Here is a 23,644-nt window from a genome sequence, read left to right as displayed (position 1 = left end):
AAGAATATGTCTAAGATGTCCGGGTATTGGTCTGAAGAGCTGGGATAGTGAGTTGGTTCACTTGGAACCTCAATGTTGATGTTGAGCTTATGCAAGTATGAATAATTCATTTCTTGTCTTCCGTATATAGTTGTACAAATAGCATTTTGTCTAAACTTTCAATTAAAGCTTAGTTTCAATTAAGAATATTTTCCAAGTTATTAGCAAAAATGTACGTGTCACGACGTCTTTCTCATTAGAGCCTGCGTCGGAAATCCTAAGTTTGCTATTTTTTTTTTTAAAAACTGTGACGCTACGGTTCTTGAAATTTCAGGAAATTTCAATATGTTGTTGACATAATAAAAACAAACGCATCAAAATTTTTTGAAGACTGTCGTAAGAAATTTGTTTTTCGCTCTCATCCCATCAAGCAAAAAAAAGGCCAACTTGCTGCTCTCCAATGAATAAAAAATATTTAGCCACACTGACAAAATAAAGTTTAAGTTGCTTAATCATAACGAAAAATTATTTTAGAACAAAAATTAATTTTGAACCTTTAAAAATCAAGTATTTTGTACTGATGTTAGATGCTGTTTTAGTACTGTTGACCTTTGACCTAATGGATTATTTATAAAACTCAAAAAATTAACTTATGAATCAAAATATACTTTATTGATTAAGCCCTTGCAATTAAAATTTTTTCAATTTTAAAAAAGTTAGTCGACTACTGATATGTATGCATAAAGACATGGATGATTCGTAGTATATCGTAATCCATGGATAAACCAAGGTTATTCCGATGTATCTTTTGGCGTGAAATACGAGTAGCCTGATTATAATTAGTTTAAAGGGGTATTATTTGTTTGAGTTACAATTGCTTTTACTAATGAAATAGTTTAAAAATTTTGATTCTAACAATATTTTGAAAGATAATTTGGCTTATTTTAAAATAAAAAATTTACATAAAATTTCTGTTAAAAAAAAAAATTATAAATTTTTAAGCAGCATTTGGGCCAACTTTAACTGTTAACTACTTTAAAAAAAAATCATTTATTTAATTACAAAAATAGATGGCTTCTATGGTAGAAAAAATCGTGTTTTCACATAATTACAAGTGGCAGCCAACTAGGAACACTCTATAGTCCTTTGGGCTGAATAATAGCCCTGGTTTACTCTCTTTTTAAAGCATTTTAGTAATAATTTATAAAAAAATTTTTTTTTTTTTGTGAATGCAAATATATCATGTGTTACAATAACAATACTCAATTATTTAAACAATTTTTTATTTTCATTTGCTACTTGAAGTATACGCTAGTCATTTTTGGAATGTATTGAGTCATACTTTTTTCGCAGTGAGTTGCCATTGTTTTCACTTAAGTGAGGTGAGTTGGCTTTTTTTTTGCTGGAAGGCAGCAAGATATAATTTTTTTGGCTTGAGTGCAGCAGTTGGCATTTTTTTACTGGAGTATATGAGCAAAACTTGTCTTCGATAGAGATGATAAGCTGTCCTTTATTTCTTCGGAGTGTATAAGCTTACCTTTTTTACGCTGACGGCGTCTTTATGAAGATTAATGAAAATATCTTTCCCAATAAAATGTCTAACTCGCTGTACCGACCTTTTTGAAAAACCGATAGTGACTTTACTAATGAGCTGCCCAGGTTCTGGCTTTCCTCAAACAGAAAGTCTTGGGAGGTCTTGACATTGCTACAAAAATCCACTTTATATATGTTAAAAAAATCTAATGAGTGGTTGTTTAGCATCTTGAGTACCAACCTCATTGAAAAAGACAAAAAAAAAATTTAATATTTTTCGATGGACTTAAAATTCACGACCCCTCGAGTGTTTATGACTAGGTGGCTAGAACGCTAACCACTAAGCCATTGATGCTATTAATTTGCTTAACTACTATTTTTCGACATAAATAATTTTGAACAAAACATGTTTATTTTAAAGATTTTAACACGAAGTTTTGTTTGTTACAGACTCAGTTTTGAAACCTGTTGATCAGTCTATATGTAATGAGGTTTTTAAAAAAGATGATGGTGTTTCAAACGATTTTCGAAGCAGTCACATAGAAATTGGTTGTTCGTTTCCAATCAAATCTAAGACTTTATGTTTATCTACATCAGCTCCTACTCAGTCAATGGGTCTTGAACAAATTTGGGAGCGTAGAGAACCTCGACAATACTTATTAAGCACAGGAAGCTTAGGTCTTGGTGAAGCTGGATCAACAAGTAGCCTAAGTACAGGAGGAGCTCTCAGTCCAAGTCGACTTGGCCATATAGAGCTATTCAGTCATGATGAGGGTTACGAAGAGAGTGATGAAGATAGTGATCATTATGACGAGTATACTAGTGATAATGGTAAGAAAATTATCATTAGAAATAATTCAAAATTATTGTAACCAGTTTTTAAGAACTTTCATGCATCAAGTACATAAAAACCAATGTATAAAATCTTACTCACTTTATTAGTTTATATTTTTTTGGATCAGTCAAGATTTATATTTTACAAGAATAGTTTGAGAACGACAGAAAAATTAACTAGGCTAAAAATAATGTGTATTAAGTAAATAATTGTAGGTTATATTTATAAGAAAGAAAAGGCTTTTAGTATGCGGCCGTATCATCATTTAATTCAAACTTTTATTGGTCAATCATATTAATATGTCGCCTGCAAATGAATTAAATTTTGTGCTCAAATTGACTCTGAGTAACATTAAGTTGACATAAACGTAAACACATATTTTTACTAGATTACAGATGTTAATATACTAAAAAAAGTTTTTCGAAATTGAAACGTTTAAATAATACCATTAAACTTATTTCTGTTGTTTCCCCGTATCATACACTGAAAATCAAAAGGAATGAGTAAGTTCTGAAACTAATGAAACTACCGAAGCATAGAAATAAGAAGTTACAGTTGTACTAATTCATCCAAAGTTGCTCTTTAACTTCAGAGTTATAATAGATAAAACAAGCAAACTAGCTCTAATCAGAAGATCTGAATAGTAGTAATTGGGTAAAATTATAAAAACCGGTACATGCAATTGTGATCTTCGACAACGAATTTTTTATTTTAAATAATAATAACAAAAATAACATATTAAGTTTAAACACCGATCCCAGTAGAGCAAGATGTTTTTGAAAAATGATAAAAAATAGTCAAATTTTCTCTTTTGCTGTTAACAAAAAAACCATGCATTTAACAAAAAAAGTTTTATAACATAAAAAGTGCGCTATAACAATATGAATCGAATGAGTTTTTTTAAGCTCCAATTGGTCCAACAAAGTAAATTGCAAAAAACCACTTTATTAGGCCATTTTTTCGAAATTCTATAACTTATTTTCTGTTACACACGAAGACTTGAAACTTTGACCAAATTTGTGTTTTATAAGCCTCGATATGCATACAAATTTTAGCAACATCCATATTGTACTTCTTAAGAAAACTTGAAAAAAAGAAACAGGTCCTTTCAAAAAGTGTCCAAAAAAAGTGTTAGGCCTACTTAGATCAATTGTTTAAACGTGCTTTTATTAATCGAGAGTTGCACTATAAAATTTTGCAATGCTGTGCCAGTACACTCACAAAACGTATAAAAAAAGTTAATTTTCAAAAAGGAGTTTCCGCAGTTCGGTGGTAGGGGACCGCCGAGCTTGAAGTGCGGCTGTAGAAATATGCCGCAAAATTTCGACTCAAGTTTTTTTTGGTTTTTTTTTGACATTATTTATGAATTTCAGCATCATAGAAAGTACGAAATAAATCGGAATAAACTAAGAATAATGAGTAAAAGACGATTTTTTTATTGTTAACTGCTCTAGTAAAAGTGTGTTCTATCATGTAAAACTATATAAAGATTACTTTTTTAATACGTTGGTTCATCGCAATTTAGTAATGAAGAATTTATGGTGAAAGCTTAACTAATAGGGCACCAGGACCATTCTGTCGTTATTTATGTATATATTTCAGTATCTGTGAGGCTGTCAAGAGTGTGTATGTATATGAGCGTGTACACACAGTTGAACTCTAGAACTGTCATTACAGCATGAAGAGTATACGTATGTTTATTTTGTTTATTTACCATGCCTTTTTATACGCATTATGACACGTTAGCCAGGAGTATGGCGGTAGGTGGTATACCACCTATTTCTAGATCAACCTTAATAGTGCCTTGAAACGAAATGGACATACCATTCGCTACGATACGAATTCTTACTTTAAAATTTTAAGAACGAATTTCTTTATGTCGCGTACTGGGGGGGCTGAAATTTTAAAAACGACAGATTTGGTGAAACGGAAGTGGCTTACCAGAAGTCTCTTCCTCCTAAGTTTCCCCCCTTACACAGTCGCCCTCACCATCAGTTCCCTACACACTTCCCCTCACCCCACCATATATATATTCCAACCGTGCCGCGCTACTCTCCTGCACACCTTTGCCCACCATTCTTCTTCACACCCCTAAGCAATTAATTTTTAAACGAATTTTAATTTTATTTTCCCACAACAATTTTTATTTAACTTTAAATTTTTTTCTTTTACAATTTAAAAAAAAAAAAAAAAAAAAAAAAACACTTTCCAATAAAAAGGTTTGAACCCTAACCTCCTACATATGAGTCGCGTTCCTTACCCACTCTGCTACGAGCGCTGCTGACTATAGAATTTCGGTTTCTTGTACTTATCGTGTGGTTCGTAACTATAATATTTCATTTTCATATGCATTCACTGATAATACATTCAATTAATGATTAATTATTTATTTGTTTTCTAAATAATTAATTTAAAAAAATAAAAAATTTTATTAGCATAAATATGGTTATGTAGATTAAATTGAATAAGGCGCGTTATTACGCATTAAATATTTGTATTTTATGCATTTGATGCATAAAATACCAACCGATTTTTTTTAAACCTGATGTTTTTTTGGTATTAAAATAATGCTAATAATTACTGTTATAAATTAATTATTTTATAAAAAAATAAATTATTAAAATAAACATATACAATAGAGTTGCAGAACGTATCAATGGTTTTTAAGGGCGCTTATTTTGAATTCAACAAACTAAATATGTTACAATGTCACATAATTATATAAATATAGTAATTTATTAAATCGATAAAATCAAAAAAAGGAAATGCATTTAAAAAACAACAAGAAATGAAGATAAAAACACATGAAAAAGTACAATGAAATGAAAAAAAAAAAAAGAAATAATAAGTGGAACACAAAAAGGGAGATTAAATAGAAAAAAAAAAAAAAATGAAATAAAGAAAATACAAAAAAATTTTTTTTAAAAGTAATAAAATAAAATATTAAAAAATAATGAAATAAAATAAAATGAAATATGAAAAAAAAACGAGAAATGACAAAAACAAAAAAAGGGAATGAAAAATAGAAGATTAAATAGAAAAATAAAAAAAAAAATTAAATAAAGGAAATACAAAAAAATGAAAAAAAAGCAATTAAATTAAATATGAAAAAAACAGCGAAATGAAATATGAAAAAAAAACGAATAAAAAATGAAGGAAATTAAATAAACGAATAAAAAAAAAATTAAACAAAACAATAGTTCAGTACACACGATGGTTGCACTTCGTGAGAACGTTGTGCATAAATACAGTACTCACGAAGTTTAACCATCGTGAGTACTGAACTATTGTTTTTTTTTATTCATTTTTTTTTCATTTTTCAAGTTTTTGTTTTAGTGAACTACATGAATGCAGTACTAACGTTTGTAGAGCTTCGTTCTTCCCACGGGACTGGCGGCTCCCTTGTTACCTTAGAAATTGTGTCCATACTCATCTCATGTTTAAAGAACTTCGTTCTTACCGTGGGTCCCATGACCCATTTATTTCCCCTAATTTGTTGTTTCAATTTCCTTCATATTTTTTTCATTTCTTTTTTTTTTTTTTATATTTCATTTCGTTGTTTTTTCATATTTAATTTCATTACGTTTTTTTTCATTTTTTGTATTTCCCTTATTTCATTTCTTTTTTTATTTTTCTATTTAATCTTCTATTTTTTATTCCCTTGTTTTGTGTTAGATAATAACAATGCAAATATCATATTAAGTTTTAGGGCCGATCCCAATATAGTAAGATGGTTAAAAAAAAGGCAAAAATCGTCAAAGTCACTTGTAACGTTGTACGCAGCCCACTCAGTACGCGCACATAACTACTCCGAGTACAACGTTACGAGTATGGCTGTGCGGATTTGGCCTCTTTGATGTGACTGTCGTACTCCGGCGTCGCAACTCAAAGTGCCCCGCACAGCAGTTAATATTTTCTTAAACACTGATTAAACCACTGCTATTTGCTCATCTTCGACGAGCCACTCAATTACCTTCAAAAAGCCACTAACAAGGCTCCCAAGGAGCTACTACTATTCCCCTACGATGCCACTACTCGTGACCCGGAGTCACAACCCACTATGCTCGAGGAGGGTACAAAGTGCACCTCACGACTCGAGTTTCCTCTAACCAAATGTAGAGTAGCCACTCGTTTTTTGTCCCCCACAGCCACTGACCCGAAGTAAACGACCCGTAACGTCTTCCTCACTGTATTGCGTACAGTGTATTGCGCACACTACTACCCCTGCCTATGTAAACGAACAGTACTCACCCTGGTTCTTGTGATCTTACGGTCTCTTGGATCCCCTGTTGCTCGGTGTCGGCTCTGGCCCTAATCTTCTTTCAACCGCACCCAGCTAGCCAACACCCTGAAGCTTTCTTCCTGGTCACAAGACTCTTGGAAGAAACACCCAGACAAATCGTGAGCCATACAAGACCTTGCAGAGTTTTTCACTTTAATCGCGTTCAGCTAACGAAATCTCAAACTACTCAAAGAGACTCAAATCTGCTACTGTTGAGCCCAGCTACTTCTACCTGCTCGATACCTTGGAACAAATCCCTACCAGTTTTTTAGTAAATTGCAAAAAACCACTTTATCAGGCAATTTTTTGAAATTCTATAACTTCTGTTCTATTAAACATAAAGACTTGAAACTTTGACAAAATGTGTGTTTTATAAGCCTCGATGTGCATACAAATTTTAGTGACATCCATATTGTACTTCTTACAAAAACTTGAAAAAAAAACAAACAGGTCCTTCCAAAAAGTGTCCAAAAAAAAGTTTTAGGTCAATGTAAAACAATTTTTCAAACGTGCTTTTGTTAGTCGTCAGTTGCACTACAACATTCTGCAATGCCGTACCAATATACACAACCAAAGTGTGAAAAAAATGGAATTTAAAAAGGTAGCTTCCGTGGTCCGGTAGTGGAGGGCCGCTGAGCTCGAACTGCGGCTATAGAGAAAATTCCACAAAATTTTGACTGGAGTTTTTTTTGCGGTGTGTGTATATGACATAATTTTGTAAACTGAATGGCTGTTGGTATATAAAATCCTGTAAAGATTTAAGACTGTTTGTACATTGAAACTGAGGTCCCGTAATGCCGGTTTTGGAAAATTACTTTTTTAATAATTAAGAAATCGCGGTGGATCAACGTTGTAAAAAAGTAATCTTTACTTACTTTTACATAATATTACGTACTTTTACTGAAGGTGATAACAATAAAATAAATTGCCATTACTAAACGTTCTTCGTTTGTTCTAATTCATTTCGAAATTCCTACTATGCTGAATTTCAAAAGTAATGTCTTTTTAATGTTGTTATTTGTATGCATGTGACATATACGCGCAATTGTAAGTATGTATCTTATTATATTACTATTATTATTGCCATTTTTGCTTTAAACTATAAAGAAATCAAAAATAAATTTCAGTCAAAATTTTGTAGAATTATTTTTATAGCTGCATTTAGAGCTCGGTGGTCTTCTACTACCGAACCGTGCAAGCTCCCTTTTTAAAATCAATTTTTTTACACTTTGGCTGTGTATAATAGTACGGCATGCGGCATTGCAGGATGTCGTAGAGCAACTCTTGGTTAACAAAAGTACGTTTGAAACATTGGTCTACGTGGGCCCAAAACCTTTTTATGGACATTTTTCCGAAGGACCTTTGTCAGTTTTTGTAAAGTTTCTCAAAAAGTATAACATTGATTTTGCTGAAATTCTGTATGAATATTAAGGATCGTAAAATACATAATCTCTCAAAGTTTTACATCTTCATATACAATAGAAGTTATGGAATTTCGAAAAAATCACCAAAAATAAATGTTTTTTTTTTTTTGCAATTGACTAAAAAACTACTGAACCAATTAGAGCTCAAAAAAAACTCGTTTGATTCGTATTTCTATTTTTCATTTTTTTACACTTCATTTGTTGAATGCATAGTTTTTTCATTAAGGAAGTTCACTAGCACCCAACCTTTTTGACGCATAAGGTCAGCTTTGTTGTAACCTGTATGACTATATATACAGATATACCGTAACGTACTAACAGTAGTTGTCAAGGGAGAGATAATTTTATTCACTAATTTATTGCTCATTCTGTAAGCCATGAATGAAGATGAGACTACATCTACGTAATTACCAAGTTTTAAGCTATTTTCAAAAAAATTTCCAATTAAATCTTGACGTTGATTATCCAGATATTGCAGGTTATGTATCAGAACAGTACTGATTCTCATAAGACTCCACGTTAAAAGTTCAAAAATAAAATTACCAATATCTTACTTTATAAGCTATAAAGGGACTTGAAATTTAAATCAAAGGTTTTTCATACACTAATTCACCTCTGTTTGAAGTATTATCAATATATTGACGTTAATTCTCTTAGCAAGTGAACTTCCTTAATCGCAAAAAAGGGAATTGGACGATTTTTGCCTTTTTTTTAACCATCTTGCCCTATTGGGATCGGCATAGAAACGTATTATGCTATTTGTATTATTTTTATCTAACAAAACAAAATTTTTTTAAGTGGAGTTCGCAATGTTTTGTAAGGGATTTGCGAGCTTTACTTGACTACTAATGAAAGGCTTTGGTTCACTGTTCAGAGATTACACTTCTAGTACTCCAACAGCACCTGTAAGTTCCCATACACTTGTTTACGTTTAATCTACCCTTATCGTTTGGCATTGTGCTGTTATTATTTGATAACTGACGCCCCAAATGCCTGCTTCGCAATATGGGGAATACTCCGCCACCACATATTTCTAAGCCTGATTGCTGACACCTTTTTCTAAATTAATTATACCTGCGCCGGTTTTGTCAATTGGGGCCTTTCTATTACAGACTGCATCTTGTGCCATCTGTAGAAATCCTTTTAACATTGAGTTGCTTAATGCGCACCCCCAAAGTATTGGCAGAATAACCCACTATAACTTTCCTAATGTAGTTGTGCACTTAGTGCATACTGAAGAAAACTTATTAATTAAACTATTTACTTTCATCTTGACGTTGATTGATAGCTCATTTGCGTGTTGAGCTCGAGCCTGTTGTCGATTCAGAGAGCTAGCACTGACTCATAACGCGGTTCCTCCTGTAAGTTTTCCAGCCTCGAAGTATCACAATTCCTACATTTTACACGTTTGTTACCGATCTTCCCACACTTCCAGCAGTAGATGGCTTTAGGGCAATCCCTACACCAGTGTCTACTTTGCTTGAATATTAAGCAGGCGCTTGATTTTGTGCCTTTTTTTCCTTTCCTGTTAATCGTGTTTTTGTTGAAATCCTGCTCTGCCGTTGCCTGTGCATTTTTTTGGTTTGCTGATCCTTTTTACCAGCTGAAGCCGAGGATTATGTGCTTTTGATTGCACTTAGTGTGCTATTTGTATTATCTGTAGACTCTACTCTGATAATTTTCTGACTATCCGCTGTTGGCGGGGTTGGTAGGCTGGAAAAAAGAAAATGAATTCTTCGGATCCGGGAGAGGGCTGCTGATCCTTGTCTTGACTTGACCTCTTTTCCTAATACTAGAGAGTCTGCAAAATTTTGAATGTGGGCCTGATTTATTCGGCCCCTATAAGTAAGGTGTTGATTTTTATATGCTCTATTAAATTTTTTTTCAAGGTTAAAAGAGTTTGCTTGATCCATGAGGATTCGGATTTTTAACAGGTGGGCCGCCATGTCCTCATTTAGTCCTTGCGTGCGCCCATCAATTTCTCTCAAGAGCCGCTCTTGCAACTCTCTAATCCCAAATAGTATAGGAAAGGCGTCTGCCATTTCTCAGATCGAACGCCCCAAAAATTTCTTGACACGAAACCAGTGGTTAGCCTTAGATTCTAATACTGCTGATAAGGCTCGTAATACATCTTCTATTGTCAACCCATATGTTAGCGATCATTCACACAGCTTTGCTATAAATCCTTTCGAATCATCCCTAATGGTGTTGCGAAATTATACCTCCCATTTGTGAAGTATATATACTGTCTGCAGTTCCCACTTAAAATCTGTATTACCTTGTTGCTTGATACTTGGTTATACAGGTTATCCACTTGACATAAGCCTGGCTGCCAGGGAACCTGCTGGTTTTGTTCGTAACCCAAAGTGTAACTTATTGTTGGGTCATATGCATGCGTGGGAGGGGGTTGGCTTATTCTTTCTGAAGAGTAGTTATTATATACACCGTGTTTCAGTTCGTTAGTATTTTTGAAATACTCTCACCCGATTTTCAAAAGAGAAAGGTAACATTAGACGAGCTGAAAGAAGAGAGAACAGAAAAAAGAAGAAAAATTTAACTATACGTCAAAAAATTAGCATAATATGTAACTTTGGTGCAAGAAAAAATGAAAGATAATAAAGAGAGGAAGAGAAAAAAAAAATTTTCGCTTTGCTAAAGAAAAAAAAAGTAAATAAAAAATATTGTTGAGCTAAAAAAAAATTTATATTTGTGTATGTTTAAAAAAAAAAAATTATTTTAATTGTGCACTGAACAGAGAAAAAAAATTTTTTTTTTAGATAACAGATAGAAAAAAAGTTTTTGAGCTCAGCAGAAATAACAAATTCAAATAATAATAAAAAGTCTAGTCGTACAGCAAAAGATGAAGAGAAAAATAATGTAAAGAAAGAAATATTTGCTATAGTACGACGTGTTATCTCTGTCCCTTTTTAACCTAATACAGTAGAGAATGTTTCGTGAAAAACGATAGTGAGTGATTAAACACCCTATCCCTATGTTATAATAGCGGTTAGTACTTTCTTTAACTAATGTAGATAGACGGCTTACACATAGGACCAATATTTTTCGAATAAATCGTTGTCTATTTTTCCAGTAGGTGTGACGATATGGGCTATCGGTAGTGGTTATAGCTCTCTCTCTCTCTCTCTCTCTCTCTGTGTGTGTGTGTGTGTGTGTGTGTGTGTGTGTGCACTAGTGGGCTTCGCCTTTTACATATACAACATTTAAAGATACTGCTGTAACAATAGAATTGATGGAATATGACACTCAATTTGACGAGATATTTAAAGAAGCTACTACCATCATGTTGCCTTATTCATTAAAACAATTTTTCGCGTAGTTCCTTCTTTCAGAAAATATTTTTGGTAAAAATATTTGGAATAAATATAAAATCCATTTTACGAAAGATTTCATTTTTGATGAAAAAAATTTTACTCCTCTGCTCGCAACTCAAATTTTTGCAATGGTAGACAAGTTTTGGAAATCGTTTAATTTACCTACTCCTGAAAATATTGATTGTGAGGATTGAGAGGAAATTTTTTTTTGTAAAAAAAATATTCGAATCAATCAAGAAAAGCGTGAAAAGAGAATGAAGAAAAGGGGACAAATATTTATTATTATTCTTTAAATAATACAGTTCTAAGTGAGATGAAAGGTGAAATGAAGACATTACAGTATCGATAAAGCAACATTTAAAGGAGTTGACCAATCTGACGATAATATTTATATCACTTTTCTGATGGAAATACTAAATAATATTACTGAAGGTCTACCATCTCATGAACTTAATTTAAAAATTGGAGCTATCGTTATGTTAATAAGAAATTTGAGTTTATCGGATCGTTTCTATAATGGCACAAGGTTAAAAATAACAAAGTTATTAAAATTCAATATTGAGGCAGAAATTATAACTGGTGAAAAAATTAGACGGAGAGTTTTTATACCAAAAATCAATTTTAATACTGAAAATACACCTTCGTTACCATTCGTTCCATACAGAAAGCAATTCCCCTTAGTTTTAGTTTTTTAGTCAAATTTTTGATATAGTTGAACTATATTTTAAAAAATCATTGTTTTCACATAGTCAATTATGTTACCTCATCAAAATGCAAAACTATGAATGGTATTTTCGAGCAAAATAACAATGGAAATGACGCTGAAGCAAAAAATAATGTGTGGAACGAAATTTTTCAGTCCGAGACAAATTACTTTGTCATTGTTTGTTTTGATTCATTACAGCTTTATGTCTATGATGTTTGTTCTCTTAATTCAACATTTTGAATAACCAAGTAGTAAACTTACAGGTTAAAAAAAGAAAAACAAAACAATACAAAGCAAAATTATTTCTTTTGTTACAGTAATTTTTTATTGTCCAAAACAACTACAACGAGATTTGCATGAAATCTACTATGATAAACTTTTATTCTTATTTTTCTAGTACAACAGTTTAACATATCTTGAAGAGAAAATATAAAGGCTTCATGAGCAAAAAATAATAGTATTGATAAAGAAAATATATAAAAAATTTATTGAAATAGTAATAATCGAGCTATCAAATTTACTTTGTGGTTGATTATTACTTGAATCTTAACTTTTAAGTACAAGACTTACGATTTGCGATAACGAAAGGTGCTGGTTATTTGCGAGAATATCAAAGGCAATTGCAATGGGGCTGCTAAACGGGCCTAAACTTTAAAAGAATAACTTAACAATTCTGAGATGCTCAAATTATATTTCAACGAGCTAAGAGCAGCAGTGACAGCTACGGGGAGCGTCCTGTTTTTTGAGCTGACAAATGGGTGAGAGATCTTGGCAGTCTTCACAGTCTACGTTAGACCGTCCATAAATGAAAAGAAATTGGAGCGGAGAGACACTTATGACACCTACACTATAAAACTCACTGTTCATTAGCCTTACTTGAAGGGTTTTATAATATCTACTTCAACCAATTATAAGTGTAAGTGTCTCCCATCCAACAATTGATGTACTCACCCCGCCACCGATCCAACACCTTCCGTACCCGCTTACACTCTGTCTCTTTGTGGTTAGTAGGGCTGATTACGTAACTACATAAAAGTATCCTATTTAAATATATACTAATATATACATTTTATTATCTGTTTATTCTTATTTTTTAAGAATGTATTATAATTATTGTTGTTAATATATGTGCGAAAATAAAGAGACACGTAACATAACGAAGAGTTTTTTAAAAAAGCGTTCTGCATTTTGGAAATTTTTCTTAATAGTTTCATTACATTTTACCGGCTGAATGCTAACAAATTTTCACCTTTTTTCATGTTTCAATATTTTTTATAGGGTACGTTTGATTTATATATTATATTATAAATGTCATTTTACATACAGGACACATTTAAATGGTTCTACCAAAAGACTAAGTGGCGATTACCTCCACTGTTGTTATTATTTAACCATAATATAAAATTTTATAATAACAAGTACGTACAGTATGTCTTACATTTATTTACATAGTAGCAATAAAAAAATTACCGCGTCTATTTGCCTCATGGGCGGTGTGGAAAAATAGATTAAAATTTACCAAATTAAATTTAAAAAAAAATTTTGACTTTTTATAAGAAAGGGTTAAGGACGTTTATTACACAAAGCATTTTGGGTACAATCTTCCATCAAGATGCTTGTAATGATGTAAGAAAGTCACGTATAAAATTTAAGACCGTTTCACATCACCGCTTTTTAGATATTGAATGTTGAAAAAACTTGAATTTAACACGTAACCTCATGGAGAAGTCACATACAAATGGAATTCATTAGAAAACGGTATGTAAAATTTTTCCATGTTTTTTGCATGACGCAATACCATAAAACTGGTATTATAATTAATTTTCAGAGAGATCGACAGATTATTTTTGCAATTAAATAAAAAAAATCAGCGTCAGACGCCTATATACAGGTACACAAATGCATGCAAGACAATTGCCGGTGCTGCCGCATGCTCGCTCCCCCCTCAGTGCACTTTCTACATTTCCCCTCTAACTGTAACGAGCGTCCTTAAGAGAAGAACAAAAAAAAGCGTGAAGAAAGAATGAGAAAAGCAAGCATGTGCAAGAAAAAATTGAGGGGTGGCACGAGGAGATAAACGGGGGTAGTCGAAAATTTCATTGGGTTAATTTTACGTTAAAATAAAAACAATTTTGCCTTGTTTTAAAAGGGGGTGAGAAACTGAGGGGGCTGAGAAAAGGTTAGAAAGAGAATGAAGGGGGAAGCTGGTGCAAGAAAAAATTGAGTGGTTGCAATGAGGGCTGGGCGAGGTAATCAAAAATTTTATTGGGTTAGTTTTACATTAAAATGAAAGGGAGAACCAGGTACTCAGACGTTGCCTAACTCAGAGTCTTACACTGAGTTCACGTAAAACGAGATGTGCTCATTATAAATAACACTAGGAACATAACCTCAAAACGAAAAAACCCCTAGGATGTCCAAGAATTTATTAATTCTTCAATTCCAGACGCAGCTCTAGTCTTCAAGTTTTCGAATGCTCTGAATCGGGATCTGAGATCAGATTTAGTCCATCGCCTGTAGGTTTATCACTAGATAAAGAAGAACCTTGCCAAGAGCACGAATAAGTTATTTCCGTGGCGCTGAGGTTGCTTCATCTCTAAACCAGATCCCAGACAAGAAAAAGATTTTAGATTCTATTGTAGTGGTCTTATATTATATGAGGCTGTGCAGTACCTCGATTCGAAGCTTTTACAGCTTGGACTAGGTAAACTTCTTATCAAAGAAGATCAAAATCTAAAAATTCTTGCTACCATGGCATTTTATGAGGACAATTACAACTGCTCCAATAGAGATGTGTAGAATAATTCGCTCCCCAGAATGTTAAGGTATCGAAGCCAGCGAAGGAACGCTACCCTGCAGGGGGACGTTTAGGTGCGAGGATGATGCCGTAGTGTGTCCGACGACGAGTTGTTTTCATTAAAGTCGGAAAGCCCTCATATTTAGCCCTCGAGAGGTATGAGGGTTATCACCTCTGGAATGGCAGACTCACCTGTGATCAGGCCAGGATCCCAAACTTGCTGGGCTCTTTACAAATTTATGGCTACTTTAACTTACAAAAATCAACATCCAAAAAGCACAATTGCCCTAGTGACTCTAATGTCTTATGCTATGTCTGTGGAAAATTCGATATCCATAAAAATCGGTTTCCCATCTCCGAAGAGATTAGAAAAATCTTAAATCATAATTGGGTTACATCGTCGATATGTAAGGTTTGTCATAACATGTTCACGTGCTGGAAGGCTGCAAAAGAGCAAAGAGAAGAGATTCAACTCAAAATCAAACAACCGACTCGTTGGAGAAAGCTCCAGGATGAAAGGCAATGTTATTTTTGTAATACAAAAGTATCTGGGTTCAACGTAAAAAATAAAAGTAAAATAGTATACACAGATGTTTCATCAGTTACAAGAGCGATTAAATCCGATCCAATTAATAGGAAACAGAATGAAAATTTACCCTCCCCAGTGAGTCAATCAAAAACTAATGACAAAGGTGATGATTTGAGTAAATAGGATGACAGATGCAATGAATCAGACAGATCTGACGATGAAGATGGAGTCTTTAAACCATACAATGATAAAAAGAAGCCTATTATATTGTATACACAAAAAGCATTGAATGACTTGATAAGAAATATAGGACTCCCTGAAGACGCAGCAGAATATTTTGCTTCAGATCTGAAGAGTAGGGGTATGCTGGAACATAGTGTTAAATCAACTATCTACAGAGATAGAGAAAAGGGTTTCCGTGAATACTTCGTTGAAGAACAGACTGAAAAAGGTAAGTTAGTCAAATGTAACAACGTTAAAGGACTCATTAATACACTAAATCCTGATATATACAAGTCTGAGTATTGGAGGCTCTTTATCGACTCGTCAACCTGGAGTTTAAAAGCAGTGTTGCTCAATAATAAGAATGTATTCGCACCGGTGCCGATCGCTCACTCAACCCAGTTGAAAGAGGAATACATGAATTTGAAATTACTTTTGAAAAAAATCCATGATTCAGAGCATAACTGGCTTGTATGTGGTGATCTCAAAATCTTATCCATGGTTTTGGGACAACTATCGGGATTCACCAAGTCACCCTGCTATCTCCGCTTATGAGATAGTAGGGATTGCAAAAACTACTTTAAAAAATCAACATGGAATCTAAGACTGACATTTCAAACAGAAACACACAACATCATTGCTAAGCCACTCGTGGAACCTTCAAAATTTTTGATTCCCCCACTTCACTTCAAGGTTGGGCTAATAAAACAACTCGTCAAGGCACTTAATAAAAATGGAAATTGCTTCCAACATTTGTGTCAAAAATTCTCTCAAATTTCAGATGCCAAGTTGAGCGAAGAAATTTTTGATAGACCTCAGATACGGAAAATGTTAAGGGATCTTCAATTCGTTACAACAATGACAGGTTCTAAAAAATCTGCTTGGCAAAGTTTCTAACAAGTTGTCAAAAACTTTCTAGGTAATAATAAGAGATGTAATTACAAAAAGATAGTTGCAAAACTTGCCACAAAGTAGGTTAGTTGGGGTGTAAAATGAATTACAAACTTCATTTTCGTGATTCTTATTTAGATGAAATTTCAGCGAGGAGCAAAGAGAGATTCCATCAGGATATAAAGGAGATGGAGATATCAAGGCCGTTAGGATATCAATATGTTGGCTGACTACTGCTAGATCTTGCTGAGAGAGGATCAAGGAAGAAAAAGAAAGAACGGAACCCCCTTCTCAGGTCGTTTGAAGACAAGAGAACAAGGTATCATCGAAAAACCATACCGTTATCTGTTTTCTGAGGACAGATAGCTATAATTTTCATTCATACAAATTTCTGATTTCAGGTATATATTGATAAGAAAGTCATCATTTTCGATATTGAACGGTGGTGGAGACCGAGAGAGAAAGATGCAAGATAGTTGGAATGATATTGACAGGATCCATTGTCATGAAGCATTTTACTCGTTTTGAGGTTATGCTCTTTGTGTTATTTATAATGAATATATCTCGTTTTACATGAACTCAGTATAAGTCCCTGAGTTAGGCAACGTCTCAGTACCTGGTTCTCCGAGATCATGAGAGTAAATGTGGATTACGCAATCACCTAGAGTTTATATCTAGCTAGGGGAAAACCTGAGGGTGATGGAATAAATCTGACCTCGGATTTGATTCAGCGCACCCAAAAACCTATAAGTATATGGTTTTTGTCTCAAACTTAGATAACTTTTTTTTGTGTGCCTGTGTTATCATACATACTTAAAGCACGTAAAAACATTCTTCCACGTTTACAACAATTGCATCTCTGTCTGTCAGAAATCTTTGCCAAAATTTTGCACAACAAAATTAGGGAAGTTAATATTCTTGAATACTACTGTTGAAATTTAGTAACAAAAACTAAAGTGTATCAGGGAACAATAGGTCGACGTAACATAGAGTCTCCTAAAGAATGAAAGCGTTTTTTGTTAGGGTCTCCATGATGAGACGAAGTATTGACAAGTATATAAATAAAAAAATTTTGCTCAAGAAAAACCAAGTGGTATTTTATTGTTGATGTGAATCCTAAACAACGTTTTTTGTTTAAACTAATTTCAAACCGCAATAATGGAACAGAATCTTCTGAAATAATAAAAATAGTGGACGGGATACTTTATAGTATATTTAAAGGTGCTGCTATTGCTTTAGGTTTAGTTGAACATGATTTCCAAATTCATAATTTTTTTGAAGAAGCATGTAACGTTATGCTGCCATACCAATTTAGAAATTTTTAGGGTGGTTTCTAATGTCTTAAGATATTTGAGGCAAAAATTTATGGAAAAAATTGAAATAATTTTTATTAAAGATTTAAAAAAAGGAAAAGAAAATAATGCTTTATTACAACTTAGTTTCATTGATAAATATAAAGAAAACTCTAAAAAAATACCAAAAAATGCTTTCGATTGACAAAACACTTTCAAATTGTTATTAGATATTGGAGAAGGACAAATTGAATCGTTGCAAGTGCCAAACAAATAGAAAATAACTGATGTTTGTTCCGATGTTTTCGGTAAATATATCAACTTTTCAATAAATAACGTGATATTTACTTCTTATCACGAATATACTTATATACTTACGTTTTGAATAATAAAATTATAAATTATGTAAAAAGAGAAACGAGAGCATATTAGAGCAGATATTACGCTACTTACAAGGGAGTTGATAAATCTGTTAGTAATATTTATAGAAATTTTTAATTAAATTTCTAAACACTATTTTTAAAGGCTTATCTTCGCATATGCTTTGTCTAAACATTGGAACGATTGCTATGTTAGTATAAAATAATAAACTTATTAAAAATAAAGATAGACAAACCAGTGTACCATAGCACTACGTCAAGGTCGGTGTGAAAACGTGTTAGCAAATTATGTAAATGAAATAATTATAAAGGGAGTAGTACAAAGTGTCTAAAGAGGCCTAGAACTAATATTGGAGCGTTGCTCAGACAATGTGTTTAGAAAGTGTAAAGAAAGTTAAGAAGGGGGTGCAAAGTAAAGTTTAACTAACAATTACGTAATTCACATAATTTTACCTTATTTAGAGATGCAGTTGCAGGGTGGCTGGAGAGAGTTCTTTAAAAGTTATGAATAAGGCTTATTGGCTTATCCGGTTATAGGTTTGTACAACAGTGGAGGAGGAGGAGGGGGATGCTTACCCAAAAAACCAATAACTTAATAACCCATTAAAAATAAGGTACAACCTTATAGAATTTTACCTTGTAAAGAGGGTTGGTTGAGGAGTTGGTGGGGGTCTAAGGGAGGAGCTCCTTAAAGTCGAGTGGTGGCTGAGGGGATGACGTGGGATAGGCAAGGGGCTTAACAAAAATTTAACCTGATAACAAATATTTAAACCAATAGGATTTTACCTTATTCAGAGGAGAGTTAAGGGGGGGGGCGATGGATAGTTGTGTAAAATGATCATCTAAAATCACTATATGAATACATTCCTGCATTATAATCCTTTACATAGGATTTGAAGTAGGTGGCAAAAGATCTTAAATAAAAAAAAAATTTTCCAATTGAAAAACATGAATGGTATAAGTAATGATAATTATAACAAAGATATAATTAGTACCTCGTACATAATTTGAGCATGGTTGTTATAAAAAAATTCAGCATCAGTTGGTCTGTGGTAAACAATAAAGAACGATTTATAATTGAAGTTAATGGACTATATTTAACTTAATAAAATAAGAATTTCTAGCGTAGTACTTAAGGTATTTTTACAATGAAAATTACTATTTATTAGTTTTACTTTTTATTTAGTTTCTTTTTAACTAATATAAATATTTTAATACATTGATGGGTACACATTGACGTTTGATCTTTCGTTCCAAATAGTTGAATCTGTATTCTAAAAAAAAGAAAATTTTGTATCAAGCATTACTACAATAGTTGATAATTATTAACATGGTATTAATATTCTTTATTTACTATTTTATGAACTACATATATTGTAATGCCTTTTTTGTTTTTTTTTCTTGACAATTTCTTTCAGCAACATTTACAAATTTCATTGTGCTCCATGTTATGTACATGTAAACGACGCCATAAATGCATTGCTCTTTTAAATTCTCGGTCACAGACAAGCTAATGTATAATTTTACCTTACGTATGCTTTTTTACGTGGCGTACGTGATGTTTTTATTTTTTACAACTATTTTGCATAAACTACCGTCAAAAAATTTGTTACATTTTTTTGAATGAATTTTTAATTTTTCCGTATTTCCAAAAACCTATGCGCAACATTTACACGTAAGTCAGCTAATTTACCTAATAATTATTACATAAATAGCTGAAAGGACCTCGCACAAACCCTTAGGATATTCTCTCTCGGTTAAATTGGCTGAAAATTTTATTATTACAGATTAAGTTATCCTGAATAAGATGCAACTATTTTTTTTCCAAACAAATGGCTAGTTTTTTCGAAAAAATTTGTTGAGGATAGCGATTTGTCATGAGGTTAGTATGACAGGCGGCATGAACCATTACAACCTTATAATGTATATGTACACACATATGTATGTATATTCATTGTTTTTGACTCTTGATCGCCGTTTGCACCTGCTGGAGAAGAGCGCGTGATAAATTCTGAATGAAGCAAGAGTCGACGGAGGGATGAGGCTAAGGGAGGAGTGAATAATCCCATAGCCTTAACGATGTGGTTTGAACGGTTGGATAGGCATAATCAACTGTGCAATAGACGTTTATTATGTATGCGCTCATCTTCAATGGAATATGCTTGTTAAAACCATTTATAATATTTTACAATTTCTCACTGTCTTATTCATCATGAAAACTCTATTGTTATTTTTTTTTAAATTTAACTTTGATATGTAATACAATTATTCTTCTATGTGATATTTTTCCTATTTCATTTAAGGCACTAATAAAGTTCCTTTCTGTTTTTGCTCGTTTACTGTAGTCTAAAGGTCTAATACAAGCCCAGAACATATTTTTTATTCAATAAGAGTCCCCGAGTACTGAGTGCCCATTTTATTGTTCTCAATTGATTTAAAAATATATTATTAACAATCCCCTTCTCTGATAAGTTTCTATACATTACTCTTAAATAATTATTATTGTAAGTACACTATACTTTTACTTTGTATTATCAGATAAACCTGCACCCCCTCCCACTCCCAACCTCGTAGCTGTCTCTGATGAGAAGCCGTCACCACTGATCCGACCTATTCATCAACAACTGCAGTGTCATGAGCGGTCGTGCTCTTCCTCTTACCCGGGTGGTTGTTACTACAATCCCGCTCTAATGCTATTCACCGTTGGTCCGATCCAAGCCCTAAACTTAGCAGCGGTTGATGTTCTTGAGTTACAATCCTTCCTATTAAATACTCAGATAAGTTCAATAAATTATTAATGTATAAATATTCGTAATAGTAACGCGTTACTTTGTTTCAATATTTTTATTAGATACACCAGTACCAACTCCTATCTTGCCTTGCAGCTGGCTTTGATGAGAAGCCGTCACCTCTAATCCGACCTATTTGCTAACAACTGCAGGGCCGTCAACGATCGTGCTCTGCCTCTTGTTGAAGTGAAGAACTAGACTAATACTTTCTTTGATACTCTAATACTTTCTTTTAAAAAATTATATTTGTGACGAATATTAGGATCCGATTAGCATTGAGAACGATTTGGACTCTGGTTTTTGGAAACAAGTTGAAAGATGAGTATTGAGATATATTCAAATATCTGTTGCTTCACTGATCATAGTACCTTCATAATTATCAGATTAGATTTAATGCATATTTTGTGATACATGTGACCAATTTGATACGTACGTTAAGGCAAACCTTGAGATTTATTTAAAAAAAACGTTAAAGGACGTAATATAATACCAGATTTAAGATAAAGTATTTGACTCTCTTTGAAACCGTTTACATGACCAGTTCCAAGAAAATGTTTGAGACTTTGTTTGAGACGTATCATGAAACCCACTTGAAGACTAACCATAAGAGAAACATTAAAATCTATTTTCAGATCAATATTTTTATGATATTTAAAAATTATCTAACTACCATATTTAAGACAAGATATAAGACCTAATATCCGACCAGTTTTTAAAGTAACTAAAATAATTTTTCAAGAACTATTTGAATACTGCTGTCACAAAACGTTTAATACACATTAATTGTTCTAATACATTAAATTATCAATAATGAGAATGTTTTTTATATGAATTTGTAACCAGCTCAAAGACATAAATCAAGATCTTTTTGAAAACGCTATTTGTTTTGGGTCCCAATGAAATTATGGGCTTTTTTGTACATTTGTAGTTTGTAATTACTAAACAAAAGTGACATATGTTCAAGTCTTTTTAATAGAATTTTAGAGTTTTATCCAGACATAAGACAAAAATCAAAGCCACACTTTTAGCCAGACTCCGTAAAAGACATTTAGCCAGACTTCAAGCCATACTTTCTGCCAGTCATTCAACAAGACTTAGAGCCAGACTTCCAGCCAGACATACAGCCAGACATTGAGCTAGACTTCCAGACATATATTCAGTCATTACATCTGCCAGACTTTTAGCCAGACTTCCAGCCAGACATTCAGCCACATTTTCTACCAGACTTTCAGCCAGACATACAGCCAAACTTACAGCCAGACTTTGAGCCAGACTTTCAGCCAGACATACAGCCAGACTTTCAGTCAGACATACAGCCAGACTTTCTGCCAGACTTTCAGTCAGACATACAGCTAGACTTTGACCCAGACTTTCAGCCAGACATACAGCCAGACTTCCAGCCAGACATTAGGCCAGTTTTTGAGCCAGACTTCCAGTCAGACATACAGCTAGACTTCCTGCCAGACATTAAACCAGACTTTAAGCCAGACTCACTGTTAGACATTTTGCCAGTTTTTCTGCCAGACTTCCAGCCGGACTCTCTGTCAGACTTCCAGCCAGACATTGAGCCAGACATACAGCTAGACTTTTAGCCAGACATTCAGCCAGACTTCCAGCCAGACATACAGCTAGACTTCCAGTCAGACATTTAGCAGATGTATAACAGATATAATATATGTATAGCAGATATAATAATAAATAAATAAGTCATAAAGATAATGACTGTAAACATTTTTTGGTTAGTTCTTTTTCCGACTTAAATGAGGGAGAAAATATATTTTCAAATTTACAAAAAATATCACTGGAGAATTTAGCAAGAAAAAACAATTTTAGCAATACAACATATCGAAAATAAAGCATTAGACATTATTTTCAATTTTATTTCGATAAACGGCAGTGAAAAATTTCAATCATACGAAATGAATCATTCTCTATGAGTTTAGAAGCATTTTGATTTTTTTAAACCATACAATAAATAATTTTAGCATCATTTTAAATGCTAACATCAAATTCACATGTTTATTAATTTTCCTATTCACAAAATTCAACCACAAAAACTTAAAACAATAGAGAAAGTGAGATAGTAGTTTACGTCGAAAAATATGCATGTCTCCGAGTCGGTCCATGAACCCGTGGGCTCTTGCCTTTGGTGGGACGGTTCTTGACGTAAGTAAATCTTAAAACTGGTGGGAGAGGAGGTACTGTGCAGCCAACCACGTTCGAGCTGCAGGACATGCCATTGCCCATGCTCGACATCACCTATACCTACAACCATCTGGGTATATACCCACAGGGTACCAGGTCCGACAAACTCTGGTGTCAAAAGATCGGCAACTCTTTGCTCGCCCCTTGGCTAAAGTTGGATGCGGTGGGCACGTTCCTGCTGCCATGCCTTGACTTCATCATGCAGGGGGCAAGCATCGAGAAAGAATACTTTACAGCGGCGGACAAGGAGGTCCAAGGGTTCGCCAAGAGCTGGTTGAGCCTCTCTCAGCAGGCGAGCACGGAGTTGGTACACGCACCACCGAAACAGGGCTTCAGTGGGCTGTTCTAGCTCACGGATTTATAGGACCTGCTCACGGTGGCTCATAGTTACATAATCCTGTATGCCAGAAATTCCGCTATGAGCAAGTTGCTCATGGAACTGTTAAAG

At 33.4% G+C, this 23,644-nt stretch overlaps 1 protein-coding gene across 2 annotated transcripts in view; it reads left to right on the top strand.

Moving 5' to 3' along the window:
* REPTOR (repressed by TOR) overlaps positions 1-23,644 on the top strand; it is a 401,948-nt gene that overhangs the window by 154,252 nt on the left and 224,052 nt on the right. For both annotated transcript variants that reach the window (XM_014354886.2, XM_089597242.1), the window contains exon 2: positions 1,963-2,343. In XM_014354886.2, the coding sequence (XP_014210372.2) occupies positions 1,963-2,343 (381 nt within the window). The remainder of the gene's footprint in view (positions 1-1,962; positions 2,344-23,644) is intronic.

Source organism: Copidosoma floridanum, unplaced genomic scaffold, assembly GCF_036245765.1.
Source record: "Copidosoma floridanum isolate Cflo_tuat_1 unplaced genomic scaffold, Cflo_Japanese_pri ptg000031l, whole genome shotgun sequence".
Classification (NCBI taxonomy): domain Eukaryota; kingdom Metazoa; phylum Arthropoda; class Insecta; order Hymenoptera; family Encyrtidae; genus Copidosoma; species Copidosoma floridanum.
Note: the sequence above shows the minus strand (reverse complement) of the source record. Positions and strands in the feature narration are given on the sequence as shown.